General features: G+C 48.6%; 1 protein-coding gene across 6 annotated transcripts in view; it reads left to right on the forward strand.

The window, feature by feature from the left end:
- The window catches only part of LOC125463597 (protein kinase C alpha type), a 343,618-nt gene that overhangs the window by 123,797 nt on the left and 202,147 nt on the right, over positions 1 to 17,674 (forward strand). For all 6 annotated transcript variants that reach the window (XM_048555052.2, XM_048555055.2, XM_048555054.2 and 3 more), the window contains one exon: positions 7,519 to 7,601. In XM_048555052.2, the coding sequence (XP_048411009.1) occupies positions 7,519 to 7,601 (83 nt within the window). The remainder of the gene's footprint in view (positions 1 to 7,518; positions 7,602 to 17,674) is intronic.

Below are 17,674 nucleotides of genomic sequence, written 5' to 3' on the forward strand. Positions count from 1 at the left end.
CGGGTCGGGCGTATTAGCCATGGGAAATTGTCCCGTAGTGGTCAGACCAGGCGGATTAGCCGTGGGAAATTGTCCCGTAGTGTTCGGGTCGGGCGGATTAGCTGTGGGAAATTGTCCCGCAGTGTTCGGGCCAAGTGGATTAGCCGTGGGAAATACAGGGTTTTGGAGACAGAGTCTGAGTTTAGGTTTGAGTCAGATGCACTTTGGTGCAGACTCAATGGGCCAAATGGCCTCTTTCTGCACTGACTGGATTCTATGATTCTACTCCAAGTTAGTCTTTCTCACCCAGAAGCAACCAGTTCCAGAAAGATGCAGGACACCTTCCAGATACCCAGCTGGGGAACAGCACAAGGGAGGGGGTCAAGTCCTTTCTCTGGTTGGTGGGGATGGTGGACCTGATGGTGGGGTACGAGGGGGAAATTGTTAGGGAGTCAGACAAATCAGACTCAGAGCAGGTGAGACAATTTCCAGATCACGTTCAACGCTCACAACAAAGCAGAAAGAGCAGTCATTTGAGATAAAGAAGGCCTTCCCTCACAGCTCAACTGTTATCTTGCTCACTTGATTACCTTAGCTCATTCACTTCAGAGCTCCTATGTATTCTACTCCTGGATTAACGAAAACATCACATATGAAACTTGACAGCACTTCCCACCATCACACTTGTAATTCTCAGCTCCGCAGCGATTGTCAAAGGTGCTCTGCAGTGTCCAGAGAGGTGCAGGTTAGATGGGTTGGCCATGGTTAATGTGGTGTTGTGGGGATAGATTGCGGGTCCTAGTCTGGGTGGGATCCTGGTATGGGTCAGTGCAGACCTATTGGGCTGAATGGCCTCTTTCTGCTCTGTAGGGATTCTTTAATTCTAGGTGGAAATGTTGGGTGCTCCCAGATACAAATGGATTCCAGTGTGGCTTTTCACAATGCGTTCTTTAACATAGAGCGTCAGCACTTCACCAAGAACCCATTTGATACAGAACAGCAATTGGATTAGCTGGGCGCTTTAAAACAAATGAGGATAATTTTAAACTCTGGAACTGAGCTTCTCGCTTTCAAATGCAGTAATTTGTGTCTTAAAGCTTCCTAATCTTATTTTCCATCTCGGATTTAGACGTGAGATCCAATTAGTAAGACCTGGTGTGGGCAGAGGGTGCTGACCAGAATTTCCAGCTTGTACTGTCCATTTTTAACTCTTCCTGGGAATTACCTACACTGCCTCAGGTATTTACACCTTCGGTGATTGTGTGGAAAACTAAAACTCTTTCTTCCCAGGGAGATCAACATTGATCTGTTCCATGGGATGGCCTATCAAGGTAGTGTGTTTAAGAAAGATCAGGTTAACTTTGTTTTCTGCTAATTGAAAAGCCTCAGCTGAATGGAGAGCATGGAACTAGTCCAGTCTGAAAACGACGTGCACTTTCCAGTGGATATTCTGGGTGACGGACATGAGGGCTGTTAGTTTTCACTGGAATAGATGGGGGCGAGCCAGTGGATCTTGGCTGTAACAAGAATATTATTATACTGGTCTGCAGTGCCTCAGGAGTTTTTTAAAACATAAATAGTGCCATAAGAAGATGAATGTTTGACCATGGTAGTCCAGTTCAGTCTCGGAGTGTTGGGTGCATTAAACTACCCAGGCGTTGAGACAAATGCTGTTGTGGAATTCTCCAAGATCAGACTATTCCCCCTGTGAGGCTGCACATGTGGCATGGCAAGGATGTAAAAGTTGGACCCAATTAGGATCCATGGTACAGAGTTAATATAGCACCATTCCCGTGGTCCACTGGAAAGGGGCACAGGCTGATGATACCCCAAATGGAAATCCTGAGTATTGATATAAGCCCTTGTGGATATTAATTGTGGCATTTTTCTAACATGCCTCATCCAGTCACGATTGCAGGCAGGTGTGGCTCATGTCCAGGTTAATAAAGGATAAACCCCCCCTCCCCGCCAACGTTGCGTACAAGTCCTCTCCGCGAGGGACTAGCTATTTATCCAACTCCAAGAAGCAGTTTACCATTTGGTTAAAATCCCCACAAAAGTGAACTGACCAGTCAGGGTTCACAATCGGCTGTCCATTCTGCAAATTGCACAGGTTTGATGATTCCTTCGCTCTCCAACCTTCTGATTTCCACCTCTACTTCTGCCCGCAAAGCAAATGGCATGTGGCGGGGGGGGCCCCTCACAAAATCTCGGAATTACTTCCTGGTCAACATATAAAGTGACTTTGGCCCCTTTGATGGTCCCAAGCCCCTCCTGAAATACTCCTGGTAATTTCACTAGCACTTCATTGAGGCAGCCATTTTCCAATCCGAAAATGTTGAGCCAATTCAGGCGAATCTTTCTCAATCAGTTCTGCCCCAATAGGCCTGGGCCCGAGGCTGTCACTACCATCAGTGGTAATTGCACCAACTGCTTCTTATAGCATACTGGAACCGAAGTTGTACCCCCAATCTGCAACAGTTCCCCAGTGTATGTTCTCAGCCTGGCTGAGGTCTTGTGCATACTTCAGGGATGGAGTCCTGAGCAAATCTTGTTAAAGACAGATTCTGCAACCACAGATACATCTGTGCTCGTGTCAACCTCCATGGGAACGAGGTAACCATTTAACCAATCAGTAATTTTAATTGGTTCCAATTGGATGTTGTTAAGCAGTTTAATTACTGTAACCCACAAGAAGAGTGTCTTTCTGGGGGATTGCACTCTTCAGTGTTGGCCAACAAGTTTTCTCACTCAAATCAGGCTTTGTAGAACTTCTTTCTGTCTCAAGCCCACATACCGGCAGCAACTACAATGGCTTGCTGGCCCAGAGCCTGAAGAACTTTTTAACCACTTGAATGAAGCTCGGCTTTGCTGTGGGGTTCTGCTGTGGGCTGGCCTAGGGTCCCTCTGATCAAGATATTCCCTGTGTGAGGCTCTGCAATTTCCTACACTGAAGTGTTCTCCAAGCTCATTCAGACAGGTGAAGGTGCCCGCTGCCATCAGGATGCCCTGCAGCTGCCAAGCTCCGCTTGCTGCATTTTCTAATGACAGCACCAGTTGTGCTTGTTTGAAGTCCAGTTAGATTTCAGCTGGTCGGCACTTCTACGTGGTTATATCATTCACCCCACTTAACAAACGGTCTCTCAGCATCTCATTCAGGGTTAACCCAAAATCTCAGTCCTCTGACAGCCATGTCAACCTCGTCAGAAATCCGAATACACATTCCTCTGGTACTGGAACAGTCAAATAAAACTGATAGCATCTCAGAATTAGAGGAGGTTTGTGGTTGTAATATTCCTTGACCAACTCTGTCAACTCTTGAAAGGTTTTAGTATCTGGTGCCTCTGGGAAAGTTAAGCCCCTTGTAACCGAAAATGCTGTGGGTCCCTATGTAGTCAGAAGGATAACTTGTTGCTTTTCATCTGCCTGATTATATTGGTTAGCCAGGGCTTTCCTGCTTGGCCCAGGTTAACATACCCAATAAGGAACCTTGTAGTCACTGAGGCCCACCCAGTCCCAGTCACTGCACTATCCCCGAGAGTTCTACGGGCTGGAGCACCAAGTATTTAGATTTTTGAAATGCTCGGGAGTTGCAGCTAATGAAGAGCAGGCACCAAAGAGGGCTTGAGGCCTGGGACAGATCAGCCGTGTTCTTATAGAACAGGTTCGAGTGGCTGAATGGCTTACTCTTGCTCCTTTTTGTTATGTTTTTATTCCCACTTGCCTTGTAAAACAAAATGTTTCTGCTGTCTCTGCTGCATCTTTTACTGAAAATCTTCAGTCTCTGGCTCTACCTTTTTTAAAAAAATTCATTTGTGCGATGTGGGCATATCTGGCTGGGCCCAGCATTTATTACCCGTCCCTAGTTGCCCTTGAGAAGGTGGTGGTGAGCTACTTTCTTGAGCTGCTGCAGTCCACCTGCTGTGAGTTGGCCCACAATGCTCTTAGGGAGGGAATGTCAGGAATTTTGACCCAGCAACACCAAAGGAATGGTGATTATATTTCTAAGTCAGGATGGTGAGTGGCTGAAACGGGAATGTGCAGGAGGTCATGTTTCCCATGTATCTGCCGCCCTTGTCCTTCTAGGTGGAAGTGGCCATGAGTTTGGAAGGTGTTGTCTGAAGATCTTTGGTGAATTTCCTTGTCCCATCATTTGTCAGTCTTATCTAAGTCTGTCAGAATCTTGTACATGTCACGAATCTCCCCTCGACCTCCTCCGTTTCAAGGAGAACAATCCCAAGTTCTCCAACATAACCTTGTAGTTGAATACCCTACGGCCTGCACCCATTCTGAGAACTCTCTCCTGTGCCCTCTCAATGACCCTTGCAGTCCGAAATTGTGGGATTACACGTCCATTTGGGTTCTTATACACAATCTTTTGCAGGTATTTTTCGCCTTTTGTATTTCACACTATCCCCTGTGTTTCACTTAGTCTGATATCAAGCACACAGTATAGCCGCTACTGTACATTACACTTCAATTTCTGGTCCTGTGCTGTTTACTAAACCCTCACCCTCAACTCCCCAACCCTTCCTCTGCAGAATCTAACTTGTTTCATTAGCAGCAAAGTGACACTTAACACGAGGCACTCTTTACCACTTTAATGCCCAAACAAGTTGATTCAATAACGAGTGAGTAATACTAACAGAAACATAACATGTTTAAAGTAATTAAATTTAGCCAGCTCCTTATGTCATTAGGAGGAATGGCTTCCAATTCATGCTGAACATTTCACTATAATTGCTTTCTCGTGAGGTAGTGATGTTTCAATGAGCTCTAAGTGCCACAAGATGCTGTCACTGGAGACATGAAAATGACAATGTGCATTCATGTTGCATCTTTAAAATGATTAAAGTATCCTAAAGTGCTTCACAGAGGCAGTTGTATAATAAAGGGGATGAACAAGCTACAGGAGGAAGTACTGGCCTGCATTTTCCAGTAGCCTGATGGTTGATTCCGTATCGTGGGCAAGGGGATTTGTGGACTGGGATCTTGCACAATTGCTAACATTGCCCCGGGAATTGGATTTCCTGCTGGGAGTTCTCTGGAACATTCCACAAGTGAATCAGAGACACTGGAGGGTTCTCCTGCAGTTTATGGTTACTGAGTAAATGTTAAGGGTTAAAAGCCTTATCTGCCTCATGGCTAATGCTCCAACAGATCTCCCATCCCACCCTCACAGAAACGAATTCACGCCCTGACTACGGCCCAGACCCTGAGCTGACACTCCCGGGGATGTGATATCATCAGACCCCCTATCCCCACCACCACTCCCGATGCGCGACCTCAGAAGATAACAACCCATCTTCCCCCTCAACCAAAGGCTCCTGTTTCCCCCACAACCAAACCTGATCCCCTCTTCCTTCTTGTTGAACTTGACTACACCAACAATTTACATCACAAAACACAGCAACTCCTGGCGTGAAAAAGAGGGCTTGGGGGTTTCACTTGCCCTGACTGTCCTGCTGTCTGCAGGTCTTCAGGTACACCTCACTTTTGTGAAGGAGCTGGGACAGAAGTCCCATACCAGGAATGTGGAATTATGGATGTGAGTTTGCTTGCTGAGCTGGATGGTTAGTTTTCAGACGTTTCTTCACCATTCTAGGTAACATCATCAGTGAGCCTCCGACGAAGCGCTGGTGTTATGTATAGATGTTATATGTTATATTTCTGTTATAAGTAGAAAGCGGGACATAACACCAGCGCTTCGTCGGAGGCTCACTGACGATGTTACCTGGAATGGTGACAAAATGTCTGAAAACTAACCTTCCAGCTCAGTGAGCAAACTCACATCCAGAACCTCAACCTGAGCTACAACTCGTCTCAAAATGTGGAGTTCTGTCTTAATATCAGAAGGCAGGAGCTGAATGGCAGCATGACTGTGTGTGGCACTCCCCATGTGGAGATCTCAGCCCATTCGGTCAGATCACCAAACAGTTGGCAAAAGAACTGTTTGCTTGGAGTGTGTTAAAGGAAGGAAAAGGACAAGTAGTGTTGATAGAGAGAGTTTCTGGACGAGGAAACTGGAGGTGCAGTCACCAGCGTTGGGGCAATGAGAATCCACTTATGACCTTACATCAGAAGAGTTGCACACTGTCGTATTTTTGGTCATTCAAATTGAGAAATCTGATACCCAGCGAGACTGTTAAATCTCGTCTTTATTATGGATGCTGAAAATCTGCAAGTAAAACAGGAGGTTGTGCAGGAACTCAGCAGGTCTGGCAGTGTCTGCAGAGAGAGCGAAACGAGGCTGACGTTTTGAGATAGTAGGAACTGCCGATGCTGGAGAATCTGAGATAACAAAGTGTGGAGCTGGATGAACACAGCAGGCCAAGCAGCATCAGAGGAGCAAGAAAGCTGTAGTTTCGGGCTGAGACCCTTCATCAGAGTCCAGTAGTTGTGAAGAAGTGTTGTACGAGGCTTCTGTTGACTTTGTGGTACAGTGATTGTGGAACAGTTTAACCTTTTGCAAGTAAGGTTTGAGCTTGTGTTTGAAAGTAGCCAGTGAAGTGAAGAGAGGTTCTACAACCAGGGATACACAGCTTAGTCAAACTCTTAGAAGTATCAACGTTGAACAGAAAATTGCCCATGAACTGTTCTTTTTGTTAAACAATAAAGATGTTTATTTTTAACAAAATTGTGTACATGTGAGAGAGAGACAGCGTTCTCTTGTAAACAGATGATCTGTGTATAAGAGTTTGGGTGTCACTGTGTTTATGTCTGAATATGGAAGTGAGTGAGAGTGTGTCTGTGTTTGCACACACAAAGGGGAAATGAGTCCATCCAAAATTAATGGCCCAGAGTTCACAACTAAAGTCAATCAAGAGGCTGAGTTGTTCAGCTTCAGTTTAAAAATTGTGAAACAGGGAAAGGCTGAAGACCATGAGCTGAATCTCCATTTCAACAGTGACGAGGACCTTTGAGAGACTTTTTGTAAAATAAATAAAAACAGAACTGCTGGTAATATTCGTAAGTCAGGCAATACCTGCAGGATGAGATACAGTTCACATTTTAGGCTGATGACCTTTCATCAGAACTGGAAGCAGTTGGACAGGTAACTGGGGCGTCTGAAGCAATTAAGAGAAAGGTCTGCGGTGGGATGAAGGACCGGAGATGTGTGACGAAAGAAGTGGGGTATGGTGCAAGGCAAACGGTGTTGCTAATGGCGCAAGGATGGAGGGAGAGATCAGGGTCATGGTGAGGGAAGACATCTTACTAATTCCATGACCAAACTGGACAGCAAAGAATCCCGATCTTCTGTCTGTCTCTTAGTGCAGCACTGACTCGTGTTGGCCATCCAGTTCCATCTGGAACAGGCCCCTCTTGCCCACATTCCCTGAGCCTAAGACTGAGTTACGGCAGTTTGGTTGGTGGGTGAATCTGCACCTCAGCAAAGTCTAATTCCATCTCCCTTTGCTCCCCAATCTGAGTCTGTGGTCGGCGTTGTTTTGGTGTTGTTTATTCTCCTGCTCGTGGAGACCGGTCGGTGAAAGAGTTTTAACACTTAGCACCCTTTTGTTTTGTTTCTCTCTCATTCAGTTTGCTGCTTTGTGGTTCACAAGAGGTGTCACGAGTTTGTTACCTTCTCCTGCCCTGGAGCAGATAAAGGACCAGATACTGATGTGAGTACAGGCTTTATCTGTCAGCTCCTCATGGAGTGCCGACTGCTTTCACAAAGATATTGCTGATGCTGTGTTGGTGTGAATAACCTTTTGATTCCAGGATGGGAGATGAAAAATTGACGCCATCACTGGCGAAGCTGCTGGAGTGTATTCAGTTGCTTCTTTGTGGAAAGTTTTCCTGTCAAAGCTGTTGCAGGTGGTTTATTTGAGTGTTAGTGGGACTTTATTGAGTCGGGTTTGCAGTCAGTGCATGCTGCTAACTCAGTAAGCGTGACCTGCTTTGTCCAGTTTCCTCACCCTTTTGTTCCTCTGCTCATGTCGATTTGGGTGTTTCACTCCCATTATTGAGTCCACTTGAGGGACACTGCTCGCTGTGACAGCCCATCTCCAGTCTGGAGAGCTGGGGCGATGACCTCCTGACGGGATCCAGATCACTCCCTGTGCTCTACGTTCAGCAGCTTTCACTCTCAGATACCCCGTGGCCAAACCCCACAGTAATAGTCTTCAAGAAGAGGGCTGCACTTCAGTAACTCCATCACTGCCAACACCTTCACTGTCACCATCACTACCTCCACCTCCATCTCCGCCACCTTCACTCCATCACTGCCAACACCTTCACTGTCACCACCATCACTACCTCCACCTCCATCTCCGCCACCTTCACTCCATCACTGCCAACACCTTCACTGTCACCATCACTACCTCCACCTCCATCTCCGCCACCTTCACTCCATCACTGCCAACACCTTCACTGTCACCATCACTACCTCCACCTCCATCTCCGCCACCTTCACTCCATCACTGCCAACACCTTCACTGTCACCATCACTACCTCCACCTCCATCTCCGCCACCTTCACTCCATCACTGCCAACACCTTCACTGTCACCACCATCACTACCTCCACCTCCATCTCCGCCACCTTCACTCCATCACTGCCAACACCTTCACTGTCACCATCACTACCTCCACCTCCATCTCCGCCACCTTCACTCCATCACTGCCAACACCTTCACTGTCACCATCACTACCTCCACCTCCATCTCCACCACCTTCACTCCATCACTGCCAACACCTTCACTGTCACCACCATCACTACCTCCACCTCCATCTCCGCCACCTTCACTCCATCACTATCAACACCTTCACTGTCACCATCACTACCTCCACCTCCATCTCCACCACCTTCACTCCATCACTATCAACACCTTCACTGTCACCATCACTACCTCCTCCTCCATCTCCACCACCTTCACTCCATCACTGCCAACACCTTCACTGTCACCATCACTACCTCCACCTCCATCTCCGCCACCTTCACTCCATCACTGCCAACACCTTCACTGTCACCACCATCACTACCTCCACCTCCATCTCCGCCACCTTCACTCCATCACTGCCAACACCTTCACTGTCACCATCACTACCTCCTCCTCCATCTCCGCCACCTTCACTCCATCACTACCAACACCTTCACTGTCACCATCACTACCTCCACCTCCATCTCCACCACCTTCACTCCATCACTGCCAACACCTTCACTGTCACCATCACTACCTCCACCTCCATCTCCACCACCTTCACTCCATCACTGCCAACACCTTCACTGTCACCATCACTACCTCCACCTCCATCTCCGCCACCTTCACTCCATCACTGCCAACACCTTCACTGTCACCATCACTACCTCCACCTCCATCTCCGCCACCTTCACTCCATCACTGCCAACACCTTCACTGTCACCACCATCACTACCTCCACCTCCATCTCCGCCACCTTCACTCCATCACTGCCAACACCTTCACTGTCACCATCACTACCTCCACCTCCATCTCCACCACCTTCACTCCATCACTATCAAGACCTTCACTGTCACCACCATCACTACCTCCACCTCCACCTCCATCTCCGCCACCTTCACTCCATCACTATCAAGACCTTCACTGTCACCATCACTACCTCCACCTCCATCTCCGCCACCTTCACTCCATCACTGCCAACACCTTCACTGTCACCATCACTACCTCCACCTCCATCTCCACCACCTTCACTCCATCACTACCAACACCTTCACTGTCACCATCACTACCTCCACCTCCATCTCCACAACCTTCACTCCATCACTGCCAACACCTTCACTGTCACCACCATCACTACCTCCACCTCCATCTCCGCCACCTTCACTCCATCACTGCCAACACCTTCACTGTCACCATCACTACCTCCACCTCCATCTCCGCCACCTTCACTCCATCACTGCCAACACCTTCACTGTCACCATCACTACCTCCACCTCCATCTCCACCACCTTCACTCCATCACTGCCAACACCTTCACTGTCACCATCACTACCTCCACCTCCATCTCCGCCACCTTCACTCCATCACTGCCAACACCTTCACTGTCACCATCACTACCTCCACCTCCATCTCCGCCACCTTCACTCCATCACTGCCAACACCTTCACTGTCACCACCATCACTACCTCCACCTCCATCTCCGCCACCTTCACTCCATCACTGCCAACACCTTCACTGTCACCATCACTACCTCCACCTCCATCTCCACCACCTTCACTCCATCACTATCAAGACCTTCACTGTCACCACCATCACTACCTCCACCTCCACCTCCATCTCCGCCACCTTCACTCCATCACTATCAAGACCTTCACTGTCACCATCACTACCTCCACCTCCATCTCCGCCACCTTCACTCCATCACTGCCAACACCTTCACTGTCACCATCACTACCTCCACCTCCATCTCCACCACCTTCACTCCATCACTACCAACACCTTCACTGTCACCATCACTACCTCCACCTCCATCTCCGCCACCTTCACTCCATCACTGCCAACACCTTCACTGTCACCATCACTACCTCCACCTCCATCTCCGCCACCTTCACTCCATCACTGCCAACACCTTCACTGTCACCACCATCACTACCTCCACCTCCATCTCCGCCACCTTCACTCCATCACTGCCAACACCTTCACTGTCACCATCACTACCTCCACCTCCATCTCCACCACCTTCACTCCATCACTGCCAACACCTTCACTGTCACCACCATCACTACCTCCACCTCCATCTCCGCCACCTTCACTCCATCACTATCAACACCTTCACTGTCACCATCACTACCTCCACCTCCATCTCCACCACCTTCACTCCATCACTATCAACACCTTCACTGTCACCATCACTACCTCCTCCTCCATCTCCACCACCTTCACTCCATCACTGCCAACACCTTCACTGTCACCATCACTACCTCCACCTCCATCTCCGCCACCTTCACTCCATCACTGCCAACACCTTCACTGTCACCACCATCACTACCTCCACCTCCATCTCCGCCACCTTCACTCCATCACTGCCAACACCTTCACTGTCACCATCACTACCTCCTCCTCCATCTCCGCCACCTTCACTCCATCACTGCCAACACCTTCACTGTCACCATCACTACCTCCACCTCCATCTCCACCACCTTCACTCCATCACTACCAACACCTTCACTGTCACCATCACTACCTCCACCTCCATCTCCACCACCTTCACTCCATCACTGCCAACACCTTCACTGTCACCATCACTACCTCCACCTCCATCTCCGCCACCTTCACTCCATCACTGCCAACACCTTCACTGTCACCATCACTACCTCCACCTCCATCTCCGCCACCTTCACTCCATCACTGCCAACACCTTCACTGTCACCACCATCACTACCTCCACCTCCATCTCCGCCACCTTCACTCCATCACTGCCAACACCTTCACTGTCACCATCACTACCTCCACCTCCATCTCCACCACCTTCACTCCATCACTATCAAGACCTTCACTGTCACCACCATCACTACCTCCACCTCCACCTCCATCTCCGCCACCTTCACTCCATCACTATCAAGACCTTCACTGTCACCACCACTACCTCCACCTCCATCTCTGCCACCTTCACTCCATCACTACCAACACCTTCACTGTCACCATCACTACCTCCTCCATCTCCCCAACCTTCACTCCATCACTATCTCATCCAACTTCTCCTCCACCACCACTGCCCTCACTCATGGCTCCACCAATAGGACGAGCTGAGATGGCTGGAGGCAGTAAGAGGAGAGGCTGGGAGCAGTAACAGGGGGAACTGCGGGCAGTTACAGGGGTGAGCTGGGATGGACTGTAATGGGGGGAGCTGTCAGCAGTTACGGGGGGGCTGTAGGCAGTAATGGAGAGAGCTGGGATGGGCAGTAATTGGGCAGCTGGGGGCAGTAACAGAGAGAACTGGTTTGGGCAGTAATTGGGGAGCTGGTGGCAGTAACGGGGAGGGCTAGGATGGGCAGTAATTGGGCAGCTGGGGGCAGTAACGGGGAAAGCTGGGATGGGCAGTAATGGGGGAACTGGGGGCAGTAACAGGGGAGAGCTGGGATGGACAGTAATGGGGGGCTGGGGGCAGTAACGGGGAGAGCTGGGATGGGCCATAATTGGGGAACTGGGGACGGTAACGGTGGAGAGCTGGGATGGACAGTAATGGGGGGCTGTGGGCAGTCACGGGGGAGAGCTGGGATGGGCAGTAATGGGGGTGCTGGGGGCAGTCACGGGGGAGAGCTGGGATGGGCAGTAATGGGGGTGCTGGGGGCAGTAACAGGGAAGAGCTGGGATGGACAGTAATGGGGGAACTGGGGGCAGTAACGGGGGGAGGTGAGATGGGACAGTGACGGGAGGAGCTGGGAAGAGTAACAGGAGAGATGCCAACATTAACAGGGGAGTTGAGGCAGTAATGGGGGAGATGGCGGGAGTAACAGGGGAGTTGGGGCAGTAATGGGGGTTTTGGGGCGGTAACAGGGGGAGCTGGGATGGGGCTGTGTAAGGGAGGGGGAGATGGACCGGGAGGATGGAGGGGTATGTTTGTTGATTCTATGATTTTCTTTTCCCTGGGAAAGCAGACACTTCAGAAATAATCTTCAAAAGTCTCCAAAACTGTCTTGGTGCCAACTGATACCAGGCAGGAATTATCTGTCAGGAAATTACCTCATCCACAAATCAATCTTTTTCACTGTATCCCAAGTACAACATCATTTCAATATATTCCTGATTGTAGAGATGGTATTTATATCATAAGAATTGCAATAAATTTATCTCAATTTTATAAAATTATAAATGTAGTTGTTTAAAAATTAAATCATAAACAGAGATCTGACTATCTCTTAAATATCTGCTTAAACAACTTGAAAAGAACAAAACAGCATTTGTTTAGTACCTGAAATACATCACTGGTACAGCACCACTTGTGTAATTCTGACACCTGCGTTACTGTATCTAACACTTCAGTACGCAATGTTTCAACTGGAGCTGTTGGCGGTTGCTTCCTGGTGCTATCGTACCCCTTGACCTTTAGTGTAGTCAGCTTGAAATGATCTGTTCAAAGGTTGTATTGCAACACTCCTGGTCTGACACGAACACTAACCTCTCAATCCAAGCTAACCTGGTTCACTAAACACCCTTCCCTTCTGATGAAGGGTCTAGGCCCGAAACGTCAGCTTTTGTGCTCCTGAGATGCTGCTGGGCCTGCTGTGTTCATCCAGCCTCACATTTTATTATCCCTTCTGAAGGAACACTGGTCTACACAGACATCTTATTCATGGAATGACCCAGTCAAATCAAAAGTGAAACTAAAAGTCCCCCTTAAGCTTAAAAAAAGGACAAGTTCCAGAAGTAAAGGAGATAATGGGAACTGCAGATGCTGGAGAATCCAAGATAATAAAATGTGAGGCTGGATGAACACAGCAGGCCAAGCAGCATCTCAGGAGCACAAAAGCTGACGTTTCGGGCCTCGACCCTTCATCAGAGAGGGGGATGGGGTGAGGGTTCTGGAATAAATAGGGAGAGAGGGGGAGGTGGACCGAAGATGGAGACAAAAGAAGATAGGTGGAGAGGAGAGTATAGGTGGGGAGGTAGGGAGGGGATAGGTCAGTCCAGGGAAGACGGACAGGTCAAGGAGGTGGGATGAGGTTAGTAGGTAGATGGGGGTGCGGCTTGGGGTGGGAGGAAGGGATGGGTGAGAGGAAGAACAGGTTAGGGAGGCAGAGACAGGTTGGACTGGTTTTGGGATGCAGTGGGTCGGGGGGAAGAGCTGGGCTGGTTGTGTGGTGCAGTGGGGGGAGGGGACGAACTGGGCTGGTTTAGGGATGCGGTTGGGGAAGGGGAGATTTTGAAACTGGTGAAGTCCACATTGATACCATTCGGCTGCAGGGTTCCCAGGCAGAATATGAGTTGCTGTTCCTGCAACCTTCGGGTGGCATCATTGTGGCACTGCAGGAGGCCCATGATGGACCTGCCATCTAAAGAATGGGAGGGGGAGTGGAAATGGTTTGCGACTGGGAGGTGCAGTTGTTTGTTGCGAACTGAGCAGAGGTGTTCTGCAAAGCGGTCCCCAAGCCTCCGCTTGGTTTCCCCAATGTAGGGGAAGCCACACCGGGTACAGTGGATGCAGTATACCACATTGGCAGATGTGCAGGTGAACTTCTGCTTAATGTGGAATGTCATCTTGCGGCCTGGGATAGGGGTAAGGGAGGAGGTGTGGGGGCAAGTGTAGCATTTCCTGCGGTTGCAGGGGAAGGTGCCGGGTGTGGTGGAGTTGGATGGCAGTATGGAGCGAACAAGGGAGTGACGGAGAGAGTGGTCTCTCCGGAAAGCAGACAGGGGTGGGGATGGAAAAATGTCTTGGGTGGTGGGGTCGGATTGTCGATGGCGGAAGTGTCGGAGGATGATGCGTTGTATCCGGAGGTTGGTGGGGTGGTGTGTGAGAACGAGGGGGATCCTCTTTGGGCGGTTGTGGCGGGGACGGGGTGTGAGGGATGTGTTGCGGAAAATACGGGAGACGCGGTCAAGGGCGTTCTCAATCACTGTGGGGGGAAAATTGCGGTCCTTGAAGAACTTGGACATCTGGGATGTGCGGGAGTGGAATGTCTTGTCGTGGGAGCAGATGCGGCGGAGGCGGAGGAATTGGGAATAGGGGATGGAATTTTTGCAGGAGGGTGGGTGGGAGGAGGTGTATTCTAGGTAGCTGTGGGAGTCGGTGGGCTTGAAATGGACATCAGTTACAAGCTGGTTGCCTGAGATGGAGACTGAGAGGTCCAGGAAGGTGAGGGATGTGCTGGCGATGGCCCAGGTGAACTGAAGGTTGGGGTGGAAGGTGTTGGTGAAGTGGATGAACTGTTTGAGCTCCTCTGGGGAGCAAGAGGCAGCGCCGATACAGTCATCAATGTACCGGAGGAAGAGGTGGGGTTTGGGGCCTGTGTAGGTGCGGAAGAGGGACTGTTCCACGTAACCTACAAAGAGGCAGGCATAGCTGGGGCCCATGCGGGTGCCCATGGCCGCCCCCTTAGTCTGTAGGAAGTGGGAGGAATCGAAAGAGAAGTTGTTGAGGGTGAGGACGAGTTCGGCTAGGCGGATGAGGGTGCCGGTGGAGGGGGACTGGTCGGGCCTGCGGGACAGGAAGATGCGGAGGGCCTTGAGGCCATCTGCATGCGGAATGCAGGTGTATAGGGACTGGACGTCCATGGTGAATATGAGGTGTTGGGGGCCAGGGAATTGGAAGTCCTGGAGGAGGTGGAGGGCGTGGGTGGTGTCACGGACATAGGTAGGGAGTTCCTGGACCAAAGGGGAGAAAATGGAGTCCAGATAGGTGGATCCAGAAGTCTCTGACAGTCCTTGAGGCCCAATTATTTGCCTTGCTCAGTCACAGAATTTTTTCAATAAACCGAAGCATTCTCCAAAACTCATTCACTCAAAAGCCTGTCCTCAAAACTTTTTTTCTGAAAATATAAAAAAAACCCACTGGTTACTAACACTCAAATTAGAAACCCACGTTTGCAACAAATAACATTAAAAATTGCGCATATAATTCCCATAGTTAATATCATACTCAGCAATTGGAAATATTCCCAGGAGGTGAGAAGGAATGGAAAATCAAGCAAGCAGCCATATTCTAATCTCTGTTTCGCGGTGTGTAATGAATCATCCTCACCCAATTTTCTGGGCAAATTCCAACATATTGTAACTGATATGCTGATTTCCCGTCTTGCTCTGACATTTGACATCTGCATGTTTGATCTGTAAACAGACCTGATTTAATTGTTTTTAGCATGTATGCAAAAGTGTGCACTTGTGAACCTTTCGGAAGAAATGGGAGAAAGTGGTGACAGTGTTGTGAACAACATATCAACCTTAGTGAATTGTGTTAGGACTGGAGATGGTGGACTATACACGGCAGAAGTAAGGGGACCATTTTCAGATTACAGAGCACGTGGGCTGGGTACAGCTGCAAACTCATCACTCTGGGTTGGCGTTTAGGAATATGAGGTTGGAAGCTCTTTGGATCTGTTGTTACCCTGTTAAAGGTGCTATGTGAATGGACAACAAGTGGAGAGTACAAACCTACTTTATTTTTTCTACACTTTACCTTTCGCATTAACCCCAAGTCCCACTCAGGTACCTATAGTGTTAGCTGCCCTGGGCCTAGTTAGTTCAGTTCAGACCATGAATTGAATTTCACAGGTGCTTAGTCAACAGTCCAATATGGTGCCTTTTTATCTAATGATATTGAGTCATTCTGTGTTTACTTTCTGTCTCTGATGTGACGTCTTCAATGTAGTACCTTATTTCACTGGTTTCAGATTTTATTATTTCACAGTAATACAGTGCTGTGTTAAATGACTTCAAAGTATCTGTTCTGGAAGAAATCCTGCTAAGTGACATGATGTATTGTATTCATACAGCACTGCTGTAAATGTTTTCATTTCACAAGCAGTATTTGCAAACTGAAGTCTAATAACCAGATCTTGGGGGAATCTCCAGAACTGTAGCTGTCAGTATTCCTACCCTAAAGGTGTATATTGTGCTGTGCTCCTGACTATTCCTTTGTTTACCACCTGAAGCTACAGCCTGTGTGCCTGTTGTCACATTGGCCAATTAAACAATTGCGCTGAAGGAAGGTCACTGAGCAACCAGGTTTGCATCAAGTGTTTAAAGGCAAATCCTTCTGTCTGAGGGACCGGCTTGTGCTGCATTGTCACCTGATGAGATTCCTTTCATCACGGTCGCCTTGTAGCTTCACTCTGGTAAAAAGTGTATTTAGACAATGCCGGTTTTGCTAGCTCTCCAATTATTCAGACTGTTTACCGTTGAGCTTAGCATTTGAATACAATTAACAGTTTCACCTTAATCACACGTGTCTATGAAATAAAGTGATTATGTTTTCATTCTGTGTTTTATTTGCTAACAAAACACTTGTGGGTCAGCAAGGTGCAATGCTGTTATTATCACTAGGCGAAGAGGAATCAGAACTTGGGAGCAGTCAGAATTTGTAATGTCGATAATGTAAACATAGCTAAGTGGTACCTCTTATTGTTAGATTCATGAGACCCTTAGTGTTACTTAGATTCCTAGCCAGTTGGTGAGATAGAAATCATGACAAATATATCTTTTGTTTTTGAAGAGAGTTTATTGAGGTGCTCAGTCTTTCCCCTCTGATCTCACCTTGTATCACAGCTGTTCCCTGTTTCTGCTTGGACAATTAATGGCCACTGCCTGTTTCTCTTGACCATAATAAAGACATTAATAAACTTCAACAATGTGATTGACTAAACATTAACACAGCCTTAATTGCTGGAATTTCATTCCTAAACCTCTGTGTCTCATGCATATAGTGGATCAGTAGTTAGCACTGCTGCCTCATAACGCCAGGGACCTGGGTTCGATTCCATTCTCAGGCAACTATAGGGAGTTTGCACATTCTCCCTGTGTCTGCATAGATTTCCTCTGGGTGATCCAGTTTCCTGCCACAGGCCAAAGGTGTGCAAGTTAGGTGGGCTGGCCATGCTAAATGGCCAATTGTGTCCAGGGATGTGCAGGCTAGGTGGAAATGCAGGGTTATGGGGATTGGGTAGGGAGGTGGGTCTGGATGGGATGCTGTTTGGAGAGTCAGTGCAGACTCAGTGGGGCTGAATGAATGTCCTGCTCCCACATTGTAGGGATTCTATAATGATTCTACAGTGTCTCA

Source organism: Stegostoma tigrinum, chromosome 22, assembly GCF_030684315.1.
Source record: "Stegostoma tigrinum isolate sSteTig4 chromosome 22, sSteTig4.hap1, whole genome shotgun sequence".
NCBI lineage: Eukaryota > Metazoa > Chordata > Chondrichthyes > Orectolobiformes > Stegostomatidae > Stegostoma > Stegostoma tigrinum.